Source organism: Myxocyprinus asiaticus, chromosome 5, assembly GCF_019703515.2.
Source record: "Myxocyprinus asiaticus isolate MX2 ecotype Aquarium Trade chromosome 5, UBuf_Myxa_2, whole genome shotgun sequence".
NCBI lineage: Eukaryota > Metazoa > Chordata > Actinopteri > Cypriniformes > Catostomidae > Myxocyprinus > Myxocyprinus asiaticus.
The window spans coordinates 12,371,556-12,384,353 of record NC_059348.1 but is presented as its reverse complement, the minus strand read 5'-3'; the positions used below and the strand labels follow the sequence as shown (position 1 = coordinate 12,384,353).

Below are 12,798 nucleotides of genomic sequence, written 5' to 3'. Positions count from 1 at the left end.
ATACACCCAATTACATACTTGCTCTTTGAGGTAAATATGGCAAAGAAGTCAAAATTTTCAGACTCTGGAGACATTAAAAGACACTTAAGTGTTCAAGCTGAGGCCTCTGACGGGACTGCGGACCGGAGACACGATTTGGACGGCACGTCGGGAGAAGATATTCAGCATCAACTGTCCAACATGTCGGTGATGTGGACGAAGGTTCTTGCTGACTTGGAGGATCTCGCTGTAATACGTCGATCGATTACGGCGATGGAAACGAGTGACAGAAGTTGAAAAACGAATCGATTATCTTGAGTCATCGGAAAGGGAATTAACCGCTAATCCGCCCACGTCCAAAACAGATTTGGAATTAATTTCGGAAAAACTGGAATATTTCAAAAATATGAGCCGAAGGAATAACATACGAATTGTTGGAATTCCTGAGCATGAAGAGGGCAGAGATATGGTGAAATTACTGGACGAATTTTTCCCGAGCCTGCTGGACATAACAGGCCACAAGCTGGAAATCGAGCGAGCTCACAGAGTCCCGGCTCAGAGATCTGCTGAGGGAGATAGGCCTCGATCCATTCTGGCCAGATTTCTGAAATCATCCGATAAAGATCTCGCGTTGCGCCAGGCGAGGAGCAAAGGGAAGATTTCTTGGAAGAACCATAATATTTTCTTGTTTCCGGACTTTGCGAATTCCACGAGAGAAACGCGATCGGTTCAAGGAATGCAATAAACTCTTACATCAGAAAAAGATCTCGTTTGCTATGATGTTCCCGGCCAAACTGAGAATAGAAACGAAGAATGGTCGCAAAGTATTTACTTGTCCAAAACAGGCACTCTCCTTTATAAATAGATTGGAGTAAGCCATTTGATGTTTCTTATATTAGTGGACTGACTCGCGGTTCAGGTACTCTATTATACTCGAGGAAGCTGGGTGCCATTTTTGTTTCTTTTTGCGTTGACTCTGCCTAGCAGTTGGAGTTTGTTTTATGGCATGACTCCAAGAAACTTTTGCATTGACGGAAGATTTTTTTCCCCTGGCCAGATCGAGAATGGACACTTTGGATGACCACAAAATATCTATATGCTCACATAAAGGACGTCTTTTATGAAGATGACGGGCTGAGTAAGTTATGGTGTTTTTTTTTTTTTTGTTTTTTTCGCGGCCTCCAAGTTAGTTTGGCTCTTGATCATCTGAGGAACCGGGATGCTGGTTTTGTTTTTCGTGCTGGCTCTGCCTAACGGCTGGAGCTTGCTTTGTGGAATTACACTACTACGGGACAGTTGTGGTTAAATATGTTTGTTCTTTGTGCTTATGCCTCCAAATAGAATGATTACCTCATCTGCTGCACTCATAACAGCTGGCTCACTGATCATTTGTTTGTCTGTCTGAGGAAACTGAACGGCTTTATATCAGCTGGAATTTATTTTGTGGAGGAACACACCTTCAAGACAGTTCTGTGAATGAATCTACATGTTTTTTCTGTTATTCTGCCTGTTGGCTGGGGTATGTTTTACAGAGTATTTTCTGTTATTGTAATTGTGCCTCACAAAATTTGTGCAGAAGCACCGGACTCGAGCAATCTGATGGCAAAGTTGTCGAGGGGGCCCTCACATGCGTACATGGACTCTGAGTTTAGAGGGATTGTCGCCGGTTGGCGCTGTCGTGTGCGGGGTTAATGAGCACGTTTTTCTTTTTTCTGTTTGTTTTGTTCTGGGGGAAGTTCGGGGTTTGATTGTTGCATTAATGGGGAATGTGGTCTGTATAATTTTGTTTTTGACACTCATTTTTTATTATATCAATATGTCAGATGTGAATGGGTTATCTCTCTCCACATGGAATGTGAATGGGTTGGGGCACTCCATAAAAAGAAAGAAGGCTATTTCTGTTCTTAAGCACAAGAAATATGATATAGTGTTTCTTCAAGAAACGCATCTTTCCCTGCAAGAAGCTGAAAAATTTGGGAAGATATGGGGTGGGCATGTTTTCTTTTAGTGCTGGCTCAAGTAAGAGCAGGGGAGTCATTATATTGATTAATAAACATCTACAATTCAAATGTCTCAAACAGATTAAAGAGAAATTAGGAAGAGTCATTGTTGTGTTAGGAGGAATTCAGGGGCAAAGTCTGATTTTTGGCTAATATTTACGCACCTAACGTTGATGATCAAGGCTTTTTTATAGATCTTGAAGGGATGTTGCAAGCTGCTGGCCTCTCTCATGACATAATATTGGGAGGAGACTTTAATATTTTGATGGACTCAGTCCTTTATCATAGTGAAGCAAAAGTGTGTAAACCCCCTAGAGCTACACTGACACTTCACAAGATCTGTAAAGATCTTGGTCTTGTAGATATCTGGTGACTTTTGAACCCATCTGGTAGGGATTATACTTTTTTTTTTCATCAGTTCATAAGATTTACTCTAGATTTTTTTTATATCTAAATCCCTCATTTCATCTGTTGTTGATTGCTCAATTGGAAATATCTTAGTCTCAGATCACGCCCTGGAGAGTTTAGAGATATTGCCACATACAGAGAAAAGGAAATCTTATAGTTGGTGCCTTAATGTATCCCTTTTGCAAAATCCTGATTTTCAACAAATGTTAAAGACTGAAATCAATGTTTATATGGAGACCAACTGGTCCTCAGTATCCTCTGTGGGTGTGGCTTGGGAGGCACTTAAGGCAGTTCTTAGGGGTTGGATCATACAGTATGCCTCATTCATCAAAAAAACCAAAGCACGAGAACTCGTGGAGTTGGAAGGAAATATTAAAAGTGCAGAGGCAGAGCTGAAGTGCCGTATGTCAGCTGATGGCCTCAGAGAATTGACCCGATTGAAATACAGATGTAATACTATTTTGTCGTAGAAAGTGGAGTTTTGGTTGTTCAGGGCAAGACAGTCATACTTTGAGTCAGGGGACAAAACAGGGAAGCTTTTGGCTAGATATATAAAGTAGAGAGAATCTTTTTCTACCAATCCCTCAGTGTAATCTGATGGTGGTGAAATTCTTACCTCAGCCATTGATATTAATAATACTTTTAAAGAATTCTATCTTGATCTCTCTAGTTCCACATCTTCGTTTTCTGATGAAGATATTAGAAACTTAGTGGAACCATTAGATCTCCCTAAACTGACAGATGAGCAAAAAAAATATATAGATAAACTTGGAGGAGCTTGAGGAGGTAATCAAGTCCCTACCTACTGGTAAGGCTCCGGGGCCAGGTGGTTTTGCCACTGAATGTTTTAGATCCTATGCTACAGAATTGGCTTCACTTTTGTTAGAAGTTTATACTGAATCATTAAAGAATGGAAAGCTTCCTCCAACCATGACACAAGCCCGGATCAGTCTGATTCTTAAAAAGGACAAAGATCCAAGCGAGTGTAAAAGTTGCCGTCCAATTTCCCTGATCCAGCTAGATGTAAAAATTCTGGCTAAAATTTTGGCTAACTGATTAAGTAAAGTTATGACATCTCTTATACATATAGATCAGGTGGGGTTTAGTCGAGGCCGCAGCTCTTCTGATAACATCAGGCGTCTCATCAATATCATGTGGTCAGTGGCGAATGATCAGACTCCAGTCGCTGCCATCTCACTTGACGCCGAAAAGTTGTTTGATATGGTAGAATGGGATTATCTTTTTAAGATTTTGGAAATGTATGGGTTCGGGAGTACATTTATTGGTTGGATCAAGTTACTTTATAGACACCCTGTAGTGGCGGTACAAACAAATGGATTAATTTCAGATTATATTACTCTGGATAGGGACAATCGGCAGGGCTGCCCTCTTTCCCCATTATTGTTCTGTCTTGCCCTGGAACCGTTAGCAGCCGCGATAAGAAAGGAGGATGATTTTCCAGGGGTGATGGCGGGAGGTGTGGTGCATAAGCTTCTGCTTTATGCAGATGATATTTTATTATTCGTCTCCGACCCCACTAGATCTATGCCTTGCCTCCACAGAATTATTAATTCCTTTTTCAAGTTCTCAGGATACAAAGTCAACGGGTCTAAATCCGAAGCTTTGGCTTTGACAACGTACTGTCCATTAACGGCCTTCCAGCCAGGCGCCTTCCAGTGGCTCAAACAGGTCATTAAGTATTTGGGCATTTTATTCCCAGCAAATTTGTCTGATTTAGTCAGAGTTAATTTTGACCCTTTAATAAAATGGTTTTCGAGCGATGTAGACAGGTGGGCTTTATTACATTTATCGATGATTGGGAAGGTTAATGTTATTAAAATGTTAACCAAAATTTAACTACTTGCTACAGTAGATGTCCCCCTCTCTTATTTCAAGCACTTTGATAGCATAGCGAAGTCTTTCATTTGGAGTGGTAAGCGCCCCAGACTACATTTCAATAAATTACATAGGCCGATTGACAAAGGTGGGCTAGGCCTACACAAGATTTTGTTTTATTATTATGCATTCGGTCTCAGACATTTGGATCATTGGTCGCTTCCACCTGAAAGAGCCCCTCCCTGGTTCTGCATAGAACAAGAGCTCCTTGCCCCTATTTTGCCATTGCACAGCCTTTCCATCAAACTAAATAGAGAAGTTAAATCACACCCCATTATTTCACATTTACACTCGGTATGGACAAAAGTGTCCAGAGTGTTTAATTCAGATATTTATCTAAATGTTGCCTCGAGCCTATGGCTAAACCCCAAACTATGCATTAATAAGTCCCCTTTTTGTTGGTCAGAGTGGATTGCGAGGGGGGGTTAATTCACTCGGTGATCTTTACGAGAGCGGTGTGATGAGATCCTTTGAAAATCTGGTTCAATATTTTGGGATCCCCAGATCTCAGTTTTTTAGGTATCTTCAGTTATGCCATTTGCTCTGTACTATTTTTGGGAATAGCATACACCCCGCTAAAGCAGCAGATACTCTAGGAGTGGTGATTTCTGCTTTTGGAAAGGGCCATGAGGCATCAGTGTATTACTCCTTATTAATTCAGGGTCTGGGGGACGGAGTCTCAACCACTCTCAAGAGATTATGGGAGAAAGATTTAAACCTGGAATTGGAGGAGAGAGAATGGGCTAGGATTTTAAAAAACATAAAAACTGCATCGAGAGATGCAAGGGTGCGCCTTATACAATTCAAGATTTTACATCGGTTCTATTGGACCCCCTCTAAATTTTATTGGCTTGGTCTTAAAGGCACACCCACCTGCTGGCGATGCCAATCGGAGGAAGGAGACATGGCCCATGTTTTTTGGTGGTGCGTTGAGATTCAGGAATTTTGTTTGAAGGTACAGAGTGTTCTGTGTGACGTGTTGGGCATTCGGATTTCGTTTTGCCCCAGACTCTGTGTTTTGGGTGATGGGGCGGTCATCGACGTAGGTGATAAATACATAAACAATTGGATCCTCACTAGTGCGATGATAGGCAGACAGATTGTTTTAAGGGGTTGGAAGTCGGTGGGAGCACCCTAAATTCGGGAGTGGTGCGAAGAGATGGGAAGGGTGGCAGCCTTCGAAGAGGTATCATGTAGAAGGCTGGGGATATGGGATTCTTTTATTGGGAAATGGGGTAGATATTTGAAGTTTTTGGGGGGCTCTCGCAGTGGGTCTGTGGAGAGAGAGGTATAGTTTAGAGTTGTATGTTTATTATAGGTGTGTGTGTGTGTGTGTGTATATATTTATATTTATTATTCTCTGTAAATGTGTGTACTTATGTAAGACCACTGGGATGTTCGTTTGGCTTGGGGTACTTGATTGGGGAGGGGAAGTAGTGGGTGTTAATGTTGAATCACTGTATATGTGTTTTGTTTTTCTTTGTTTTGAAAATTAATAAAAATGTTAATCACAAAAAATAATCATGGTCAGTCTTTGTTAAAAGAGACATGTAATAGGTTAAAAATGGGTTGAGTTATTTCGATGCGTCCTAAAAAAAGTTTTTCAAACAACATGAAAACATCCCTCCCATTACAGTGACTTTTTATATATGAGTTTATTGCTTTGTTTATAATTGTACATGGATGTTGTGTATTTCAGGTTGTGTTCATTGTTGAGCAGAAGCATTCAAGGGCTGCATCAGGCTTCCTCAAATTTCTCCCGGACAAGAATTTTGCCATGTTCTCTCCTGTGGACCATCGGGTACCGAGAGTTAACGTGCCTCTAGCAGACTGTCCTGTAGACTTTATCACCAGACTTGGAGACTATGAAAACACTCTCTTCATCTGTCGCATAACACACTGGCCCGCAGACAGCAACTTTGCTGAAGGGTGAGTTCTCTGCAAAACTTATTTTATTTCAGTATTTTTGATCTTGGACCTTTTCTGAACAAACTTGATCTTTTACATCTTACTCAAAATGATTATTCTATGGTTTAAGGCGGCTTGCAAAAACATTAGGGCAAGCAGGTGATATAGAGCCAAAAACGGAAGGCATGCTGACTGAATATGATGTGGACTTCTCCGAGTTTTCAGAGGAGGTGCTGGGATGTCTTCCTCAAGATCTGCCCTGGAGCATCCCTGCCTGTGAGCTCTCGAGAAGAAGAGACCTCAGGTAACCTGCTACCCTGTCCCAATTTTGCTAGGCTTCATATTAGAGCTTTTCATTTTTCCACATGTATCAACCATCACTTTTCTGTATGTGTGTGTGTGTGTGTGTGTGTGTGTGTGTATATATGTATATATATGTGTGTATATATGTATATGTGTTTAATTTTTTAATTTTTTTTCAATTGTTCGACTTAAATTAGCTCATTGAATCAATAAAATTGTTCTTAAAAAAAAAAAACAGCAACATTATTTTTTAATGAGGTGTAGCGGAATGAACAAGGCACAGACTCAGAATTAGGGTTGCAGCTGTATACCGGTTTCGCGGTATACCACGGTATGAAAATTGACGGTTATCATACCATGTACATTTGCTTATCTATGGTACTGAGAAAAAAAATGCAACCGGACAGAGAATCTCACCTGCGCGTGCGCATCTCCTTTCCTCCTCGAGTGCCTGTCAGACTCGTCAACTTGCCACACACACACACACACACACACACATACAGCGGAGAAAATGTCAGAGACAAGCGAGGCGGGGGGGTCTGACATGAGTGTGTTTGTGTGAGTTAAAGCAGTGTTTCTCAGCTGGTGGGTCACAGGTCTATTCGGATTGGGTCGCGGACAGCAGGGAAAGAACAATGCCATGGTTCTCCCATTGAAGATATTTCGGCGGCCGCCCAAGTGATAGCCTATTTAGAACTGCTGAGGCAGATTTAATCATAATCTCGCAATCAGCTAAAGGCTTCTCATCTGCACTTTCACACGAGTGTAACGGAACCAGCTCGCGATCATGATATACTCTGCTCTCTGGCACGTGCATGCAGCAACCAGGCTTCCCTCGATATTGCGGAGCGCAGACTTCAAAACTGATGTGACCAATTTAAATTCTAGTGAGACTTTTCTAGTTTAAAGTGTTACGGAGGAAGTCAAGTCGAACCTCTCAAACAGTAGGCAGTCCTGACATGCCAAACAGCACTGAGGAGGAGAAGAGCAACACTGTGTTATGCGCTAATTTATTTTTTCATTATGCATCATCACCTTTACAAAATTGTTTCACGATTTTTCATGAGTAAAAGTAACCGTTATATTTTGACAAAATGTTATAGTTTCATATGAAATAATCTAAAGGTAGAATCTAGTAGACCTCATTTTATATCAACAGTGGCAGTTGTAGTTATAGTTTTAAGATGTGTTTCAGCTAATATTTATTTTTTCATAAATACTATAATTTGTTGTTATTATTATTATTATTATTACTATTATTTAAGACTAGCTACACTGACCTAACCATGGTAATGAGGAGCCTTTTCTCCTGTGTAAAATATGTATGTTCTGTTTGAATTATGTTTGAAATTAGAAACATTTTTAAAATGGAGAGAAAACTTCCTGTCGCTTTTGTTGTTGACTTCAACAAAAATAATGCCACTTGATGCATGTTCTATTACTTGAAAACCATGAACAAAACTATGCAACATAAAAGGAAATGCGACCCAGGATAAATTAAATACAGGTTATGTTTTTACTATGGTGGGTCACCACTTGATTTCCAATGTAAAATCTGGGTCATTGTAACTGATAATAATAATTGTGTAATACCGTATACTGTGATATTTTCTGATACTGTTATCGTACTGTGAAAATCTCATACCGTTGCAACCCGACTCAGAATGCAGTGAATGACAGACCGGGGTGGGTACCCCGGAGAAACTTGTATTAGATAAAGGAGTGTGGGGAGTGAGGTGGAGAGCCCGGCTGGGTGTGAGTGGTGGTTTTCCTGGTGTGGGGGAGTGAGCTTGTTCCCTGCTGGGCTGACGAGCAGAGTGGTTTTAGCTGTATTCAATCCTGACACTCCTCCTCGAGGGGTGTGGTTTGGGCTGTTTTCTCCAGGGGCGACCCTGAAAGCATAGGTGACTCGCCACAGAGTTAATTCAGTTAATTTAATCTTTCAATAAATGGGACTCAATTTGAATAAAAACATAAATTTAGCAAAAGACGCTCCAGTTTAAATTGTATTTATTTATTTATTTATTTAAAGAAAAGACTGCATCTTTACGATTGACCCAGCTACAGCCAGAGATCTGGATGATGCTCTGTCCTGCAAACAGCTCTCGGATGGTATGTTTCCTGCTGTTGACACTGTTGGCTGTTTTGTTATTGTGCACTACATTTTGGATTTTCATACAGTTCAGGTAAAAGTTAAAAGTGACTTCCTATTTCTCCTCTCTCCTGATGTAGGTAATTTTGAGGTTGGTGTTCATATAGCTGATGTGAGTTATTTTGTGGAGGAAGGAAATGCCTTGGATCAAATCGCCAGCTGAAGAGCCACAAGTGTGTATCTGGTTCAAAAGGTACAAAGCCTGCTCACTTTAAATTGACAAACCAAATCGATTCACAGTAGTTTCTTAGTGAAAGCCTCTTAAATCTCTCATCTTGCAGTGCTAAAGCAATGGTAATTTTAGACTGAATTAAACATTGCTGTAGGCACCAGTGTTTGACAGAGTGGTATTTTTTTTTTGGACATGCATCTTAAATTGCTGCAGATGTGGAAGATGTTTGATCTGTAATCTGAAATGGGAAAGCACTGATCGGACTCATCACACCTCGTTTAACTATGTTTTAATGAATGTTTCTTTTACCTTGTGCTGTGATCATTTTAGTAGTTATTTAGTGAATGGGTGAATCTCCCAACAAGTCAACATGTCCAGGTCACATTTCACCGAAAAAAGAATAATTTGCATAAAGAAACTGGATCCTTTTATTTGAGCCTTTAAAGGAATAGTTCACTCAAAAATGAAAATTCTCTCATCGTTTACTCACCCTCATGCCATCCCAGATATGTATGAATTTCTTTCTTCAGCAGAACACAAAGATTTTTAGAAGAATATTTCAGCTCTGTAGATCAATACGATGCAAGTGAATGGTGATCAGACCTTTTGTAGCTCCAAAAATCACATAAATCAGCATAAATTTAGTAATCCGTAATGACCCCAGAGGTTAAGTCCATATCTTCAGAAGCTATATATAATAGGTGTGGGTGAGAAACAACAACATTTAAATCTTTTTTTTTTTTTTTTACCCTACCCTTTAATCTTTTACTGTGAGTCACATGTGATGCCTGTTTAGTTTCACTTTCACATATGAAAGTGAAAGTGGAGATTTAGAGTAAAAAATGGACTTGAAAATCTGAAATATTATTCTAAAAATTTTTGTTTTTGTTCTGCTGAAAAAAATCATACACATCTGGGATGGCATGAGGGTGAGTAAATGATGAGAGAATTTTCACTTATGGGTGAAAAAGATTTTTTGCCTTTTTGAGGTTATTTTCGTATTTTCACGCATTACTGTAATATGTCCGGATGTTTTACTTAAGAAGGTTTATTTTAGTATTTTTTTTTTTTTGTGATTCCAATTTATTCTCAGTGGTGATTCTTATTACTTTTACTGGATAACAGTTTATGAATGCACTGTGTGTGTGTGTGTGTGTGTGTGTGTGTGTGTGTGTGTGTGTGTGTGTGTAATATATATATAATCAGCCACAACATTAAAACTACCCCCTCGTGCCGTCAAAACAGCACCAACACACATCTCAGAACAGCATTCTGAGATGATATACTTCTCACCACAATTGTACAGAGCGGTTATCTGAGTTACCATTGACTTTGTCAGTTCAAACCCCTCTTATCAACATGGTGTTTCCGTCCACAGAACTGCTGCTCACTGGATGTTTTTGGCACCAGAGTAAACTCTAGAGACTGTTGGCACCAACCATCATGCCACGGTCAAAATCACTATCACATTTTTTTCCTCATTCTGATGGTTGATGTGAACATTAACTGAAGCTGCCTGACCCGTATCTGCTTGATTTTATGCACTGCACTGCTGCCACACGATTGGCTGATTAGATAATCGCATGGATGGTTGTTGGTGCCAGATGGGCTGGTTTGAGTATTTCTGTAACTGCTGATCTCCTTCATTTTTTTTTTTTTTTAATTACACCAATATTTTTAATTAAAAAATGGGCACAATGTTTAAAAAAAAAAATCTGTAAAATCTTAAATTCCATCTGACATTTTTTTTTTTTTTTTTTTTTGTTGGAACCATCTAGTAGATTTCACTCACTATAATAATCAAGCACATCTGGTTTTCATGCTGAATTGTTTTACAGATCTCTTCTAAAGGGCAGTTTTAAGTCATTTTGTATAGTTTGAAAGAAGAGCTGCGGATGCATACGTGAATGTTTATCTTTTTATGGGTTGGAATTTTGATACATGTATGTTCTGATGCAGGTGATCCCCATGTTGCCTCGTCTCCTGTGTGAGGAGCTGTGCAGCTTGAATCCTCTGACAGATCGACTGACGTTCTCCATCATTTGGAAGCTTTCGCCAGATGGGAAGGTAATGTGTGTGTCAGAAGGATCTTTGACTCTTATTTAGAGCAAATGTCTAAAAGAGCTCTTAGAATAATAACCTCTTTTGCCTGGTGTTTTCTATAGTGTTATATTCTGTATATCCTGTAGATCCTAAGTGAGTGGTTTGGCCGCTCTGTCATCTGTTCCTGCATTAAGTTGAGTTATGATCATGCTCAGAGCATGATTGAAGCTCCTGACAAGAGCTTCAGTGCTGAAGAGCTGCCACCCTGCTCCCCAGACCACTCCATCTCTGAGATACAGGAGGCCGTCCTTAACTTACACAACATCGCCAAACAACTGCGGTCCCAGCGCTTCGAGGGCGGAGCTCTGAGGCTTGACCAGGTGTGTCTCATTTTAGCAAAATACTAATATCCCCTCTGTTCGAGTTCTCCGTCTCATCCCTGTAGTCACAATTTACTGTTCTGTACTTGACTCTTTATACATTTACACTTTTGTTCCAAGAACTTTATTATTATATTCATGATGATTTTCCCAAATTTTCATTACCATAATGCAAAAGGAAATCTTATCCTAATTTTTTTAATACAGTAATAAATTATGCTGTTAAATTTAGTACAATAAATTAAATTTAGTACAGTGCATTTTACCATGATGTATAAATACTAAGGCTGTTGATTTTAATGTTAATTCAGTATGATTAATTAAAATAAAATGCAAATAAATGTAAATATATTTTTGTTTAAAATAAATGCTATTTTATAACTTTTAAATAAATGTTATTTATTAAAAAAAAATGTAAATAATAATAAAAATGTGTTAAAAAAAAATTAACGCAATTTATCATGCCCCCTGACTGTATGTAATTTCCATAAGGAATTTTCCCATCAACGTAGCAATTCAAGCTTGAAGTACTACCTTCACGTTTTTTGAGTCGCAGTCAGCAGGGGGCAATCACCACAACTCCATCTTTACAGGCTCCAAACCGACAGCTGTTCAAAGACATCTACGGAGTAGAGTGCAGGGGTCTCTAGTTGCTCTTTCTAAAGTTTCAAACTACATGTAAATTGACACAGCGTCCTAAAAACGCGGAGTGAACCAGTGAAACGCAACACCACCACAATGAGACGCTCCACAAGCGTGCATCTGATGCATGCGTACAGACGGAATGCAAGAATGTGTCCTGTAAGTCAACAGATATAAAAATTCAATTGCAAAATAGATTGCAGTGGACTGAAGGCCAGTGATGGGCTTATGTTCAATGAAATGTAAAATAAACCTAACAATATATTGACTTCTAAAGCCACTTTTTTTTATTGTGTAATCAGTGCTTTACTCGTCTGCCTAAAGTATTTTAATAACCTGTATTGTTTTCATCATTAAATATATTATATTTATCCACCACCCCAGGAGTTCGCTAGTTCAAATCCCAGGGTGTGCTGAGTGACTCCAGCCGGGTCTCCTAAGCAACCAAATTGGCCCGGTTGCTAGGGAGGGTAGAGTCACATGGGGTAACATCCTTGTGGTCGCTATAATGTGGTTCGCTCTCGGTGGGGCGCGTGGTGAGTTGTGCGTGGATGCCGCGGTGGATGGCGTGAAGCCTCCACACGCTATATCTCCACGGTAACGCGCTCAACAAGCCACGTGATAAGATGCACGGGTTGACGATCTCAGACGCGGAGGCAACTGAGATTTGTCCTCCGCCAACCGGATTGAGGCGAGTCACTATGCCACCACGAGGACTTAGAGCGCATTGGGAATTGGGCATTCCAAATTGGGAGAAGAAAGGAAAAAAAAAAAAAAAAATATATATATATATATATATAATATGTTGATTATTATATACTGAATTACAGTATCTTTATTTGGGGACCTTTTTTTGGGAAATAATTATATGCGATTAGTTTAAATTAATTAAATGGCATAAAGAAATTTAATCGA

At 39.6% G+C, this 12,798-nt stretch overlaps 1 protein-coding gene across 1 annotated transcript in view; it reads left to right on the top strand.

Annotated features, from left to right (window-relative positions):
* LOC127440937 (DIS3-like exonuclease 2) overlaps positions 1–12,798 on the top strand; it is a 33,953-nt gene that overhangs the window by 12,439 nt on the left and 8,716 nt on the right. The window contains 6 exon segments of the mRNA XM_051698021.1: positions 5,983–6,212; positions 6,322–6,495; positions 8,527–8,606; positions 8,727–8,839; positions 10,778–10,885; positions 11,008–11,241. Coding sequence (XP_051553981.1) covers positions 5,983–6,212; positions 6,322–6,495; positions 8,527–8,606; positions 8,727–8,839; positions 10,778–10,885; positions 11,008–11,241 — 939 coding nt within the window.